Below are 13,474 nucleotides of genomic sequence, written 5' to 3' on the forward strand. Positions count from 1 at the left end.
ACCAGAACTGAGTTATTTGCTTTCTGATTTTTATCGATGAAGGCAGAGTGACCTCCAGCTCTGCAGGCTCCTTCCTGGCCTTGCTCTCTGGTGAACACAGGGCTGGAGCCGCTGGTGTCCGTGTGTTCTGGACATCCACGCCCCTGGCTACCTTGTCGGCTGCTTTCAGGGCTCTGTGACTGTTGGTTCCTTTTAGCCCCTGAACACCTTTCCTCTGCTTCCTACTCTCACAAACAGTGTATGTAATTTTAAGACACCCTATGAATGGGAAGATACAGTGATGCTCTTGCCTCAGAGTGAAGAATGTCTTCAAAAACGAATTCAACCTGCTTCCAAATAGCCATGACCTAGAAAACCATCATTAAGCAAAACCTAGTAATAGTTGTAAGGTTTTCTGTTGATCAATACTTTGGAGTTCTTCCTTCTCTAATTTATAAAACTGTTAACTGTGAGCAGTAATAATTTATAAATAGTAATATTTCTAATCTCTTCTAATAAACCTGGGCACCCACTCTATAAAATGGAGAAAGTGGCCAATGAGTGCCATGGCCAGAATGAGCCTATTAGGGGAAAGGGCTGAGAAGCAAAGACATGATAACCCCTAAAGTGGGTAATTACCCTCAAACACTAAAAATTAGGCTTCAGGGCAAAAGGATTCGGGTGGAGCTGTGATCATCCCCTCCTGCCGTTTCAGAGCGAGCTTCCAGAGACCTTCCACAGGCTTGGGGAGCCTGGCGTTCAGGAGGATGCAAAGGTGGACGGTCCAGACCAAGAAGACGACGGTCCAGGCTGTGGCTTTTCCCTGGGGGAGCATCCTCCACAGTTTGGTGTGCAGATCGGTGACCACGGACCACGGCTGCAGCCCACAGACGGGGGACAGCTCCACAGGCAGGTGGGTGCCCATGCCGGGGAGAGGAGACCCGTAGTCTGTCATCAGTTCACGTGCTGTTGTTCCCAGGGCAGAAAGGTCTCGTTTATTTGGCTTATTCACATAAATAAGGACATGATAAGGTCACATGGATTGTGTCCCCTCAAGGCCAGCGAATGTACCTCAGCAGGAAGAAAAAACAGTATTGGATGGAGTAGCCTGTGCCTTATAAAGGTTGACCATTCTTCCAAGGAGGAAGTGCCATGACCATGGCCAGAAAAGGAACTTAGGGCTTTGCTGTTGTTTGCTGAGTGGGCGTCGGCATCATCACTAAACTGGCAACATAACGCACAGGAGGAAAGACACAACAAGTTTGGTCTTTTTAATCCCCAAACATGTATAAAGTGTTTCAGGTTCTTTTTAAGCCACGTGAAACATAATGTCCCCAATAAAAATATTTGACGACACTTGGAAAAAAAATTAAAGCGTGTGTAGAGAGGTGGGATTTCAGTGTAGAACCTTAATTATTAGTGCTGCCAAACGCCCCATTCATTTTTATAAGCAGACAGGCCCTGCTGAATAAGCCAAAAGATACTATGGCCCCCAGAGTTTTTGCATTTTTCTACAAAACGGCAGCCGTAGAGGGTTTGGCGTGCTGAGGTCCTGCGAGACTAAGGCTTTCTTGCTCCTGGGCACCGTGGCCTGAGTCCCTCCTGACCCTGTGTCGCTTCTTTGAGGGTCTGGCAAGCAGAGCCTGGCTCTGGGGTGAGGTGCAGGGCGGGGTGGCCCCGGACACAGCTGCAGCTGCTCAGCCACAGGCGTTCGGGTGCTCCATGCGGCCCCTCCCTCCGCCCAGAGCCTCAGGGCATCAAGGGGGTGAGGAATGGCAGCAGAACCTGGGCGCAGATCCAGAGCAGGAAAGTGGCGCTGTCTGAGCTCAGGCCTGGGGGAGTGTGCCTTTCCCCTACTGCCTTCTCTCCGTGTACAACTCAGACTTTCAGAACTGAAGACCTGATTTCTACACATACCCATCCACCCTTCATTTTTCCCAGAATAATACGTCTCAAGAAAGAGGTTATACTTTCAAAGGAACTTTTAATTACCGTTATTAGGAAGTCTGTCGTTAGGCCAGTGTCCACGGGGAGATTTTTAGCTCATGGAATGTGTTTTCCGGCAAAGATCCAGTTAGAAAATAAAATGCTACTTTGCGAAAACATCCTCTAACATCTACCAGTTCTATTATTTTTAAAAGCGATGTTGTCAATCAGTCCTATGAAGTATCTGTGATTAATTCACATAGTATGCCTCAATTGCTATTTAGCCACAAACCCACTGCCTCTGAGGGGCGTATTGGGTGTTTCCCACGCGTGCATCCAAATGCTTTGGAAAGGGGGGAGGAAAACAATGTAACACATCTGGTTTCCCAAACAACAGTCATGGAAAATTTTCCCCGTGAGATGGAAAACTATGGAAAGTCACTCAGCTGGAACCTCCCGTTCATTGTATTTTAACATCCTCTCTCTTTGCTGCCGCCTCCTTCCAACATTCATTTCTCAGCTCTTCCGCTTGAAATGGATCAGTGAGTCTCCACTTTGTATGGTGCGGGGCAGAGGCTGTGGATGGGCTAACAGGGTGGCTTCCAGATGGCAGATTCAGATCTGCCTTTACTGGACCCATCTGCCCATGGCAGTCAAGTGCACAAGGCCGTCCGTCCGTCCGAGGACACAAGATTAATGAGCTCCACCGCAACGACAGCTGGCTCCCCGGGAGTGCACGTTCCCTGGGAGGAGGTCTGTCTGCCCTGTTGCGGAGTGGGTACCGGCCAGGCAGCCTGGATGCAAAAGCCGAGCATGTGTCTCAAGGGAGGTGCCCCGCAGAGCCGCACCTTCTCAGAAACTCCCAAGAAAGCCTCCCAAGGTGATAAGCAGAGTGGGAAACGTGGCCTGACTTCTTTCCCAAGGATAAATTAGCAAGTAACAGAATTTCCCAGGCCTCGCTTTGTGTCATACTGAACATTCTTACAGTTGAACCAGTGGATGGCAACATTTATCATGTCAAATGAGGGAAAAAAAAAATTACATGTACCAAGTTGACCTTGGAAATAGTTGATAAAAAACCACCAGGTTGGAAAATGTTTGGCTCTGTGAACATTCCCCGCTGACTGATAGTGCGGCAGGGACCCGACTGTCCTGGGAGCAGTGAGCACTTTGAGCTCGCCCAGCCTTTGTGGAAGGGCCCAGGCTGGGGATGAGCTCCAAGACGCCCACCACTGCATTAAGCTTCTGAGGCGAGCACTGCTATGGCTGTGTATGCATTTTATACTTATTAGTAAGTCCTGAAGTCAGGTTTTTAAACACAGGATGGTCAGTAGGGCCAGAAGTATGACCTTGGGGTTACAACAGCCAATCTTCTCAGAATTGGATTAATTAAAAGATAAGTTCATTCAAGGCTGTGACCTAATACTTTTTTTCTTTTTTTAATTTTTTTTTTTTTACATCTTTATTGGAGTATAATTGCTTTACAATGGTGTGTTAGTTTCTGCTTTATAACAAAGTGAATCAGTTATACATATGTCCCCATCTCTCTTCCTCTTGCGTCTCCCTCCCTCCCACCCTCCCTATCCCACCCCTCTAGGTGGTCACAAAGCACCAAGCTGATCTCCCTGTGCTATGCGGCTGCTTCCCACTAGCTATCTGTTTTACATTTGGTAGTGTATATATGTCCATGCCACTCTCTCACTTTGTCCCAGCTTACTCTTCCCCCTCCCCGTGTCCTCAAGTCCATTCTCTAGTAGGTCTGCGTCTTTATTCCCGTCTTGCCCCTAGGTTCCTCATGACCATTTTTTTTTTAGATTCCATATATATGTGTAAGCATACTGTATTTGTTTTTCTCTTTCTGACTTACGTCAATCTGTATGACAGACTCTAGGTCCATCCACCTCACTACAAATAATTCAATTTCGTTTCTTTTTATGGCTGAGTAATATTCCATTGTATATATGTGCCATATCTTCTTTATCCATTCATCTGTCAATGGACACTTAGGTTGCTTCCATGTCCTGGCTATTGTAAACAGAGCTGCAATGAACATTTTGGTACACGACTCTTTTTGAATTATGGTTTTCTCAGGGTATATGCCCAGTAGTGAGATTGCTGGGTCGTATGGTAGTTATATTTTTAGTTTTTTAAGGAACCTCCCTGCTGTTCTCCATAGTGGCTGTATCAATTTACATTCCCACCAGCAGTGCAAGAGGGTTCCCTTTTCTCCACACCCTCTCCACCATTTATTGTTTGTAGATTTTTTGATGATGGCCTTTCTGACCGGTGTGAGGTGATACCTCATTGTAGTTTTGATTTGCATTTCTCTGATGATTAGTGATGCTGAGCATCCCTTCACGTGTTTGTTGGCAATCTCTATATCTTCTTTGGAGAAATGTCTGTTTAGGTCTTCTGCCCATTTTTTGATTGGGTTGTTTGCTTCTTTGATATTGTGCTGCATGAGCTGCTTGTAAATTTTGGAGATTAATCCTTTGTCAGTTGCTTCATTTGCAAATATTTTCTCCCATTTTGAGGGCTGTCTTTTCGTCTTGCTTATGGTTTCCTTTGCTGTGCTAAAGCTTTTAAGTTTCATTAGGTCCCATTTGTTTATTTTTGTTTTTATTTCCATTTCTCTAGGAGGTGGGTCAAAAAGGATCTTGCTGTGATTTATGTCATAGAGTGTTCTATGTTTTCCTCTAAGAGTTTTACAGTGTCTGGTCTTACATTTAGGTCTTTAATCCATTTTGAGTTTATTTTTGTGCATGGTGTTAGGGAGTGTTCTAATTTCATTCTTTTACATGTAGCTGTCCAGTTTTCCCAGCACCACTTATTGAAGAGGCTGTCTTTTCTCCATTGTATATTCTTGACTCCTTTACCCAAAATAAGGTGACCATATGTGCGTGGGTTTATCTCTGAGCTTTCTATCCTGTTCCATTGATCTATATTTCTGTTTTTGTGCCAGTACCATACTGTCTTGATTACGGTAGCTTTGTAGTATAGTCTGAAGTCCGGGAGGCTGATTCCTCCAGTTCTTTTTTTTTTTTTTTTTTCCTCAAGATTGCTTTGGCTATTTGGGGTCTTTGTGTTTCCATACAAATTGTGAAATTTTTTGTTCTAGTTCTGTGAAAAATGCCATTGGTAGTTTGATAGGGATTGCACTGAATCTGTAGATTGCTTTGGGTAGTATAGTCATTTTCACAGTGTTGATCCTTCCAATCCAAGAACATGGTATATCTCTCCATCTGTTTGTATCATCTTTAATTTCTTTCATCAGTGTCTTATAGTTTTCTGCATAAAGGTCTTTTGTCTCCTTAGGTAGGTTTATTCCTAGGTATGTTATTCCTTTTGTTGCGGTGGTAAATGGGAGTGTTTCCTTAATTTCTCTTTCAGATTTTTCATCATTAGTGTATAGTAATGCAAGAGATTTCTAAGCATTAATTTTGTATCAAATTCATTGATTAGCTCTATTTCTTTTCTGGTAGATTCTTTAGGATTCTCTAGTATAGTATCATGTCATCTGCAAACAGTGACAGCTTTACTTCTTCTTTTCTGATTTGGATTCCTTTTATTTCTTTTTCTTCTCTGATTGCTGTGGCTAAAACTTCCAAAACTATGTTGAATAATAGTGGTGAGTGGACAACCTTGTCTTGTTCCTGATCTTAGAGGAAGTAGTTTCAGTTTTTCACCATTGAGAATGATGTTGGCTGTGGGTTTGTCATATATGGCCTTTATTATGTTGAGGTAAGTTCCCTCTTTGCCTACTTTCTGGAGAGTTTTTGTCATAAATGGGTGTTCAATTTTGTCAAAAGCTTTTTCTGCATCTATTGAGATGATCATATGGTTTTTATCCTTCAATTTGTTAGTATGGTGTATCCATTGACTGATTTGCATATACTGAAAAATCCTTGCATTCCTGGGATAAACCCCACTTGATCATGGTGTATGATCCTTTTAATGTGCTGTTGGATTCTGTTTGCTAGGATTTTGTTGAGGATTTTTGCATCTATGTTCATCAGTGATATTGGCCTGTAGTTTTCTTTCTTTGTGACATCTTTGTCTGGTTTTGGTATCAGGTTGATGGTGGCCTCGTAGAATGAGTTTGGGAGTGTTCCTTCCTCTGCTATATTTTGGAAGAGTTTGAGAAGGACAGGTGTTATCTCTTCTCTAAATGTTTGATAGAATTTGCCTGTGAAGCCATCTGGTCCTGGGCTTTCATTTGTTGGAAGAGTTTTAATCACAGTCTCAATTTCAGGGCTTGTGATTGGTCTGTTTATATTTTCTATTTCTTCCTGGTTCAGTCTCAGAAGGTTGTGCTTTTCCAAGAATTTGTCCATTTCTTCCACGGTGTCCATTTTATTGGCATAAAGTTGCTTGTAGTAATCTCTCATGATCGTTTGTATTTCTGCAGTGTCAGTTGTTACTTCTCTTTTTTCATTTCTAATTCTATTGATTTGAGTCTTCTCCCTTTTTTTCTTGATGAGTGTGGCTAATGGTTTATCAATTTTGTTTATCTTCTCAAAGAACCAGCTTTTAGTTTTATTGATCTTTGCTATTGTTTCATTTCTTTTTCATTTATTTCTGATCTGATAAAGCATCTAAGTGTAAATATGAAGAACCTAAACTTCAGAGCATGATCTAGTGCAATTACGTTTCATTTTCATCTTCAAGTCTTCCTTCAACTGCCCCTGGTCACTGAGGAAGCCTCACCAGGGATCCAGCCTGAGGACCGGGTGGAATCTGCTCCCCTGGACCTTTGCCAGTGACCCAGGACCCATCTTCAGTGTAGGGCCTTTGGGGGCTGCCCTAGGTCAAAGCCGGCCTTTCCCCTATAGACAGAATGCCTTTGGCTCCAGGACCTCCTGGACTTGGACTCACCTGGTGCCCAGAAGCCCACTTGCTGGCAGCCCACCCTTTCTGCTCTGCCCAAGATGCAAAAACTTCCAGAAAAAGCACTTCTGCACATCAGAACTGTGATCTGCCCTGATTTAATTTTTGAAATAAGAAAGTGCTCCACTTGAGCCTAGGTAGCTTTTATCTTTCACTTGTGTATGCTGCACCAGATTTATTCTTCAGACTCTGCAACTTTATAACTTTGCCTAGGAGACATGCAACTCTGTATGAAGGGAACCAGACTAGAGCTTAAGGTTAGGAAACACTTTATTTTTGCTGTGTATTCTGTTTGTTTGTTTCTATTACTGTGAAAATAGTATGTGCAGGACGTGGAGGGTCACAGTACCAAAAGGTATCCGAGGAAATACTCTCTTGGCCCCAGTCCCACTTCCCAGAGCTAACTGTGGCCGGCAGTTTGCGACCTATCTTTCAGGGAGTGGCAGGAGATCTAAATACGCTAACAAGCTTGCTAATAAGCTCATTGTTCCCATCTGGCCACTTGACTTTCATCAGACCTGCCCTTGTTTCTTTGAAGTCTTTGGTGACAGCTCTGGGTTTATACCTTATTCAGCCTACATCTATTTGTTCTCTTACACACCCACCTTTATTCCCCAGAGGCTCTTGGTGACAATGATGGTGACCTGCAGGCACTGAGCCTGCACAGCCCAGACCACCTGGCGTGTCCTCAGCCAGTGAACACAGGAGTTCTGTCCATAGATGAGTCTGTCATCTCCGCAAACTTCCATCATAGATTATATTTTCACGCCAGTCTTCAATGACTCATTCTCTCTTTTTTTTTTTTTTATGCCGACTCATTCTCTTTTATCTGTGGGGGGGATAAGGGTTTTAGAAAAGAATCTTAATCTGAATGTAACAATGAAGGTAGGAATGACAAATGGCTTATCTGTTAAAATGTTGCTGGATGTGTAAATGTATCCTTTCTAGCTAATCTCAGTAGAGGACTTGTCTTGGGGCTCCTGCTGGTGGAAGAGTTACTTTTATTTTGAACCTGCAGGAGGCCCCTCTCGTTATATGTATCAAGTAGGAACTATGCATGCCTGTGTTGGGGTCAGGGGCAGCCACCACAGCATTCCAGAACTCTCTCTGCCTAAGTGAGTAGGAGGTGGAGGCCAGCACCTCTATCTTGTGACTGGCTTTTTGCAGGTCAGCCCATAGCAGCAGGTCAGTACCTCTGTTCCAACTTCAGATTAAACCCATCTCCAAGTTAATGGCTCTGACGCAAGCAGAGTAGTTGATGGTAGTTTAGCTCTTTCACAGAATTACGATGCACATGTCTTAGAAATCTTAGGCAAAAGTGATTCTGTAAAGTAGCTGGTATTGCCTCACCAATTGGTATGCTACCTTTCTATAAATTTCCTTTTCACTTTCTATTAATATTTGTCCTATAACTGGGTAGCAGTCCTATTGGCTGAAGCCCAACCTTGAACCTGTTATAAGCTTAAAACGTTATAGCACAGTCAAGCTCCTGATGCCAATTTTGGGATTATTTTAAGTCTTCCCCAAGAGAGATGAGCTTGGAAGGGCTGAAATGCCCTTAGAACGAGGAGAAGGAAATAGTGGAACTATTTTATCCTGTTTCTCTGCAAGAAAACCAACCAGCTGATCTTAAGGAGATTGAAAAGTTGGTCTTTTTAATTGACCACACTTACCAGATATATAAGTTAAAAGGTTGCAGAGCCGGGCCCCTGGCACAGAAGGTTCAGAAAGCTCTGTATCCAAGAAGACTTTCACCTGAAGACCTCGAAATGGACCAGAGTCTTGATTCCATTCTCGACTTGATTTGGGTCTTTTAACCAAAAACTTAGCCCAGCAAAGGGCCACCACTGAGAGAAAAAGTGAGAGGAGTAACTTCTAGGCATTCTTTCAGGATGGCTCACTATTATTATTTCTCCTGATGTGGGGGGATGGAATTTGCTTCACAGAGATTAGGCATCTTTAAAAAAAAAAAAAAAGCCCGGGTAGGGTATGATGCCAGAATTCACATATGTTGGTGGGCTTGTCTGGCCTCAGGTGGCACAGGCCTGGATTGCACTCAGGCTCCACACTTCCTCACGGCCAGACAGGTCACCTGTCACTGTGGTTCCTCCCCTGTAACACAGGCACGTGACAGTGTGCACTCAGGAGAGATGTGAGATGCAAGCAACGTTCTGTAGGTGAATGATTAACACACCCTGGCCCATTAGAAACCATTAGCATTAGTTACCATCATTGGGTTTTTGTGTGTGTAACAGTCATTTGGAAGGATCATGCCCATCTATGGCTCATTCCCTTGGACATCAGCTCTTGCCATTGTTCTCCAGTGGCAGAGCTAGGCTGGCTGCTTGCCAGGCCACATTGCTGCTCCCGGGTGACCATGGGAACAGGTACCAAATAGCATCAATTCTCTGGGCTCTTGTTCCCTTTGGCCACCCTCACCCCGAAGCAATTTTGAGCTCATTCCATGATGATTAAATATAATATTGGTATTAACAGGACATTATGTTGATTACTCTGACCCAAACGTGCATGAAAACATTAAGGCTTAATTTTATTTAATCTGATATCTGCTAATGCCAAAAAGTACTTACTTCCAGAGGAAGCAAATTTTCAATCTGCAAAAGGACTATCATGTGAACCCTGCTTTCAAGGAGCACAAAGTTCTGGTCCTAATGTTGTCACGGCTGTTTGTTATATGCCTAAGAAGCCCACAGCTGACCACATACACAACTTGGGCTTCACAGGGAGTTATTAATAACATATAAGAATTTATTATGTGGTTTTCTGCTTTTTCTAAAGTTGAAAATGAGACTACTCCAAAGAGTGGATCAAAATTATTAGTATTTTATGCTTAAAACTGTTTGACTTGAATAGTGATTTTTTTAAAAATTTAAAATCCAAAGATGAAAAATCAAATCTATCATAAACCATATCTAATTTTTCAGCAAACAAATTCTGTACTTAGGGAGATGTGTATTTGTGAAAAGACTGTTGCAGCACGTCTTGTCACTCACTTGCACTTATATCATTTTTAAATACTTTTGGTGTAGAGCTGAAAGGAACTTCTGCATTTATTATCAATACAATTTCACATATTTTATGAGCATCTCGTTGAGAATAGAGGTAATTTACTTATATTCAGATGGTTGGAAAGAACATGTAGGATTTTTAGAATGTTCTCTATCTGCTGAGTTTTGCAAATGTTAACTGAATTGTCCTCTTAGTGCCTTTCATCTCAAAGCTAAAAGTGAAAATTGCTGTTCAAGGTGAGAAAAATCAAGGAGCAATAAATGCTAACAAACAGACCATTCCACTCAACCAAAAGTCTACTGTATCTAATATTAAAACTCTTCAGGTAAACTATGGAGAAAACTATGGTGTTTTCAGTGATAAATCTCATGTTAAGGAATTTCTCTTCTCTAATTCAACTTTATGTAAATCCAAACATATGCGAAGTATCTCAAATTCTCCCCAAATGCAGTTAGCCATTTTTGTATATGTACATGTATGTTTCGTGCACTGACTAGATGGTTTTAGAAGCACGACTGGCTCTCGAGCTGATGGAGGACAGAAGGCTGATGGGCATGCAGACCCCAGGCTGGAGGTCCACTCCTCGCTGCCCCGGCACTGGAGGTTTACCATATAGGGGATTCTCTGTCTTCCCATATTACAGACAACCTGCCTCCAGCAGGACTGAGAGAGCTTTTATTTTTCCTGCCTCATAAATATACCAAACAGGATTTCCCTGAGACCGGTCTGGGAGCTCGAGATAGGCTTTTAGTGTTTTCTGTGTGATTGGAAGAGATGGGCTCGTGTGGCTTTTATCATCCAGGTACCATAATTGAGTCAGTGTGTATTAATTCATTTGGCCAAACCGTTCTGAAAAAATGCCCATGCTGAGGCACACTAAGATAGCAATCATGGTTTTGAAATGTGTGTCCAAAGGGCTGGACTGGTTTTAGAAAATATAAAATCTTTTAAGTTGGGTATAAGCAGATTAGTAATAAAAATCCATTCTTCATTTATCAGACCTGTTTGCATGCTTCCCATGAGCTAAGCACTGTCTCCTCCCACAACTTACAGATCTGGGGGACAGGGGAGGAACAGGATAAACAAGTAGGTGCAGTGGTTCTTCCTGCCATTAGTGAGCAGAAAAGAGAGGGATAGTGATTCTATCTCGGGGGACCACGAGGAAGCCTTCACGAACAAGTTAACCGTTTACCTTTGGCTTTTTTTTTTTTTTAACATCTTTATTGGAGTATAATTGCTTTACAGTGGTGTGTTAGTTTCTGCTTTATAACAAAGTGAATCAGCTATATATATACACATATATCCCCATTATCTCCTCCCTCTTGCGTCTCCCTCCCACCCTCCCTATCCCACCCCCCTAGGTGGTCACAAAGCACCGAGCTGATCTCCCTGTGCTATGCGGCTGCTTCCCACTAGCTATTTTACATTTGGTAATGTACATATGTCCATGCCACTCTCACTTCGTCCCAGCTTACCCTTCCCCCTCCCCGTGTCCTCAAGTCCATTCTCTACGTCTGCGTCTTTATTCCTGTCCTACCCCTAGGTTCTTCATGACAATGTTTTTTTTTTAGATTCCATATATATGTGTTAGCATACGTTGTTTTTCTCTTTCTGACTTACTTCACTCTGTATGACAGACTCCACCCACCTCACTACAAATAACTCAATTTTGTTTTTTTTTATGGCTGAGTAATATTCCATCGTATATATATGTGCCACATCTTCTTTATACATCCATCTGTCGATGGACACTTACATTGCTTCCATGTCCTGGCTATTGTAAACAGAGCTGCAATGAACATTGTGTTACATGACTCTTTTTGAATTATGGTTTTCTCAAGGTATATGCCCAGTAGTGGGACTGCTGGGTCGTATGGTAGTTCTATTTTTAGTTTTTTAAGGAATCTCCCTACTGTTCTCTGTAGTGGCTGTATCAATTTACATTCCCACCAACAGTGCAAGAGGGTTCCCTTTTTTCCACACCCTCTACTTTTGGCTTTAATTGTTAAACCTCAAAAGTCACCCCCACCCCATGACTATGCTTGTCATATATTGTAATATATGACCTCTTAGTAACTACGAGTCTGAGTATGACCACCTATGTTGATGAGAGACATGAGCCCTTTATTAATTCCCTTCTGGTTCAACAGCTGGCACTCAAATGATAGCATACATACGTGAGTGTAGGTATCTCATTATTTCTGCTCCTCAACCAGAGCCGGGACATCTGAAGTCAAGCAGAGTGTCCTGGCAGCCCTGGCTTGGCTCCCCCTGGCCTCCCACAGCTTCCTCCCGTCTCTGCTCCGGGTTCCTGTGGTGCTAGCATCCTAATCCAATGAGCCCTTGGCAGCGTCAGCCCCAGACCCTGCAGGCGATCAGGGAACCCGGCTCTCCCACTAACTGTGCAGATTCCCACCCACCCACCTTGGAGACAGCCCAGCACCAGTGCCCCTTTGCTTGCCAGCCTCCTGTCCTCACCCTTGTGAGATGGCAGAGCCGCCCGGTGTCCCCGCAGGTGACAGAGAACCAGCCGCTGTTCTGCGCGCTCAAGGCGCTGCTGGAGGAGCTGCGTGTGGCGCTGTGGGAGGACGAACGTGCACGGCGGCGGCTGCAGCAACAATATGCCGGTGACAAGGCCTCCTGGGATGTGGAGTGGGCCGCGCTCACGTGCCGCCTGGAGCAGGTACGGCCGCCAGGGTTCCGCTCCGACCGTGGGGAGGGTCCGGATCCCAGGGCGTGCCAGGGAAAGAGGGTGTGAGGAGAAAGCTGGGAGCAGCTGCCTCTGCCACCCCAGAAAGTCCCCGCCTTCCCACAGTGCTGTCTTTTCCCTCCTATTACCTCTCCCAGATCTGGAACACTGCCCCAACCCAGCAGCATTTCAAAAGTAGCGTTTATTTTCCCATTCTGTGTAGAGCAAGGTTGTCTCTTTTTATTATTATTATTCAATTTATTTAAACTAAAAGCAAAAAGAGTTCACCCATTCCCTGCCCCCTTCCCCTTGGCAACTCCCAATTTGTTCCATGTATCTCTGAGCTTGGCTTCATTTATAATATTTATAGAGTCCACATATACCAGAAATCATGCAGTATTTATCTTTCTCTGACTTATTTCACTTAGCATAATGCCTTTGGGGTCCAGCCATGTTGCTGCAAATGGCATTATTTCATTCTTTTTCATGGTTAGTAGTATTCCATTATACAAATGTACCACATCTTCTTTATCCATTCATCTGTCGATGAACACTTAGGTTGTGCGTTATTTCTCGGCTATTGTAAATAGTGCTGCTATGAACATGGGGGATATCTTTTTGCATTAGTGTTTTCGTTTTCTTCAGATAACAAGATACATGAAAAGATGTTCTACATTATTAATCATCAGGGAAATGCAAATCAAAACCACAATGAGCTGTCACCTCACACCTGTTGGAATGGTTCTTATCAGGAAAACTAGAAATAGCAAGTGTTGGTGAGGAGGTGGGGAGAAGGGAGCAAGGCTGTCTTTAGCGCCACGGAAGCACGGCCAGGGTGAAAACGTGATCAGAGTGCAATGACAGAATTCAGACAGGGGCAAAGAAAAAGCAGATTGTGGTTTAGTTACCTCTGAAAAAAGGAAATGAATACTTTCCGTTAGACTTCTCCCAATACCAGAAAGA

General features: G+C 43.5%; 1 protein-coding gene and 1 long non-coding RNA gene across 5 annotated transcripts in view; one reads left to right on the plus strand and one right to left on the minus strand.

Moving 5' to 3' along the window:
• Nucleotides 1-13,474, minus strand: part of LOC309640278 — a 711,494-nt gene that overhangs the window by 270,683 nt on the left and 427,337 nt on the right. The gene's annotated exons all lie outside the window — the stretch shown is intronic.
• The window catches only part of MTCL1 (microtubule crosslinking factor 1), a 126,831-nt gene that overhangs the window by 92,983 nt on the left and 20,374 nt on the right, over nucleotides 1-13,474 (plus strand). For all 4 annotated transcript variants that reach the window (XM_082418569.1, XM_082418568.1, XM_082418566.1 and 1 more), the window contains 2 exons: nucleotides 695-892; nucleotides 12,338-12,505. In XM_082418569.1, coding sequence (XP_082274695.1) covers nucleotides 695-892; nucleotides 12,338-12,505 — 366 coding nt within the window. The remainder of the gene's footprint in view (nucleotides 1-694; nucleotides 893-12,337; nucleotides 12,506-13,474) is intronic.

The sequence above is a fragment of the Balaenoptera physalus genome (assembly GCF_965194825.1).
Source record: "Balaenoptera physalus genome assembly, chromosome: 12".
In the NCBI taxonomy this organism is placed as follows: domain Eukaryota; kingdom Metazoa; phylum Chordata; class Mammalia; order Artiodactyla; family Balaenopteridae; genus Balaenoptera; species Balaenoptera physalus.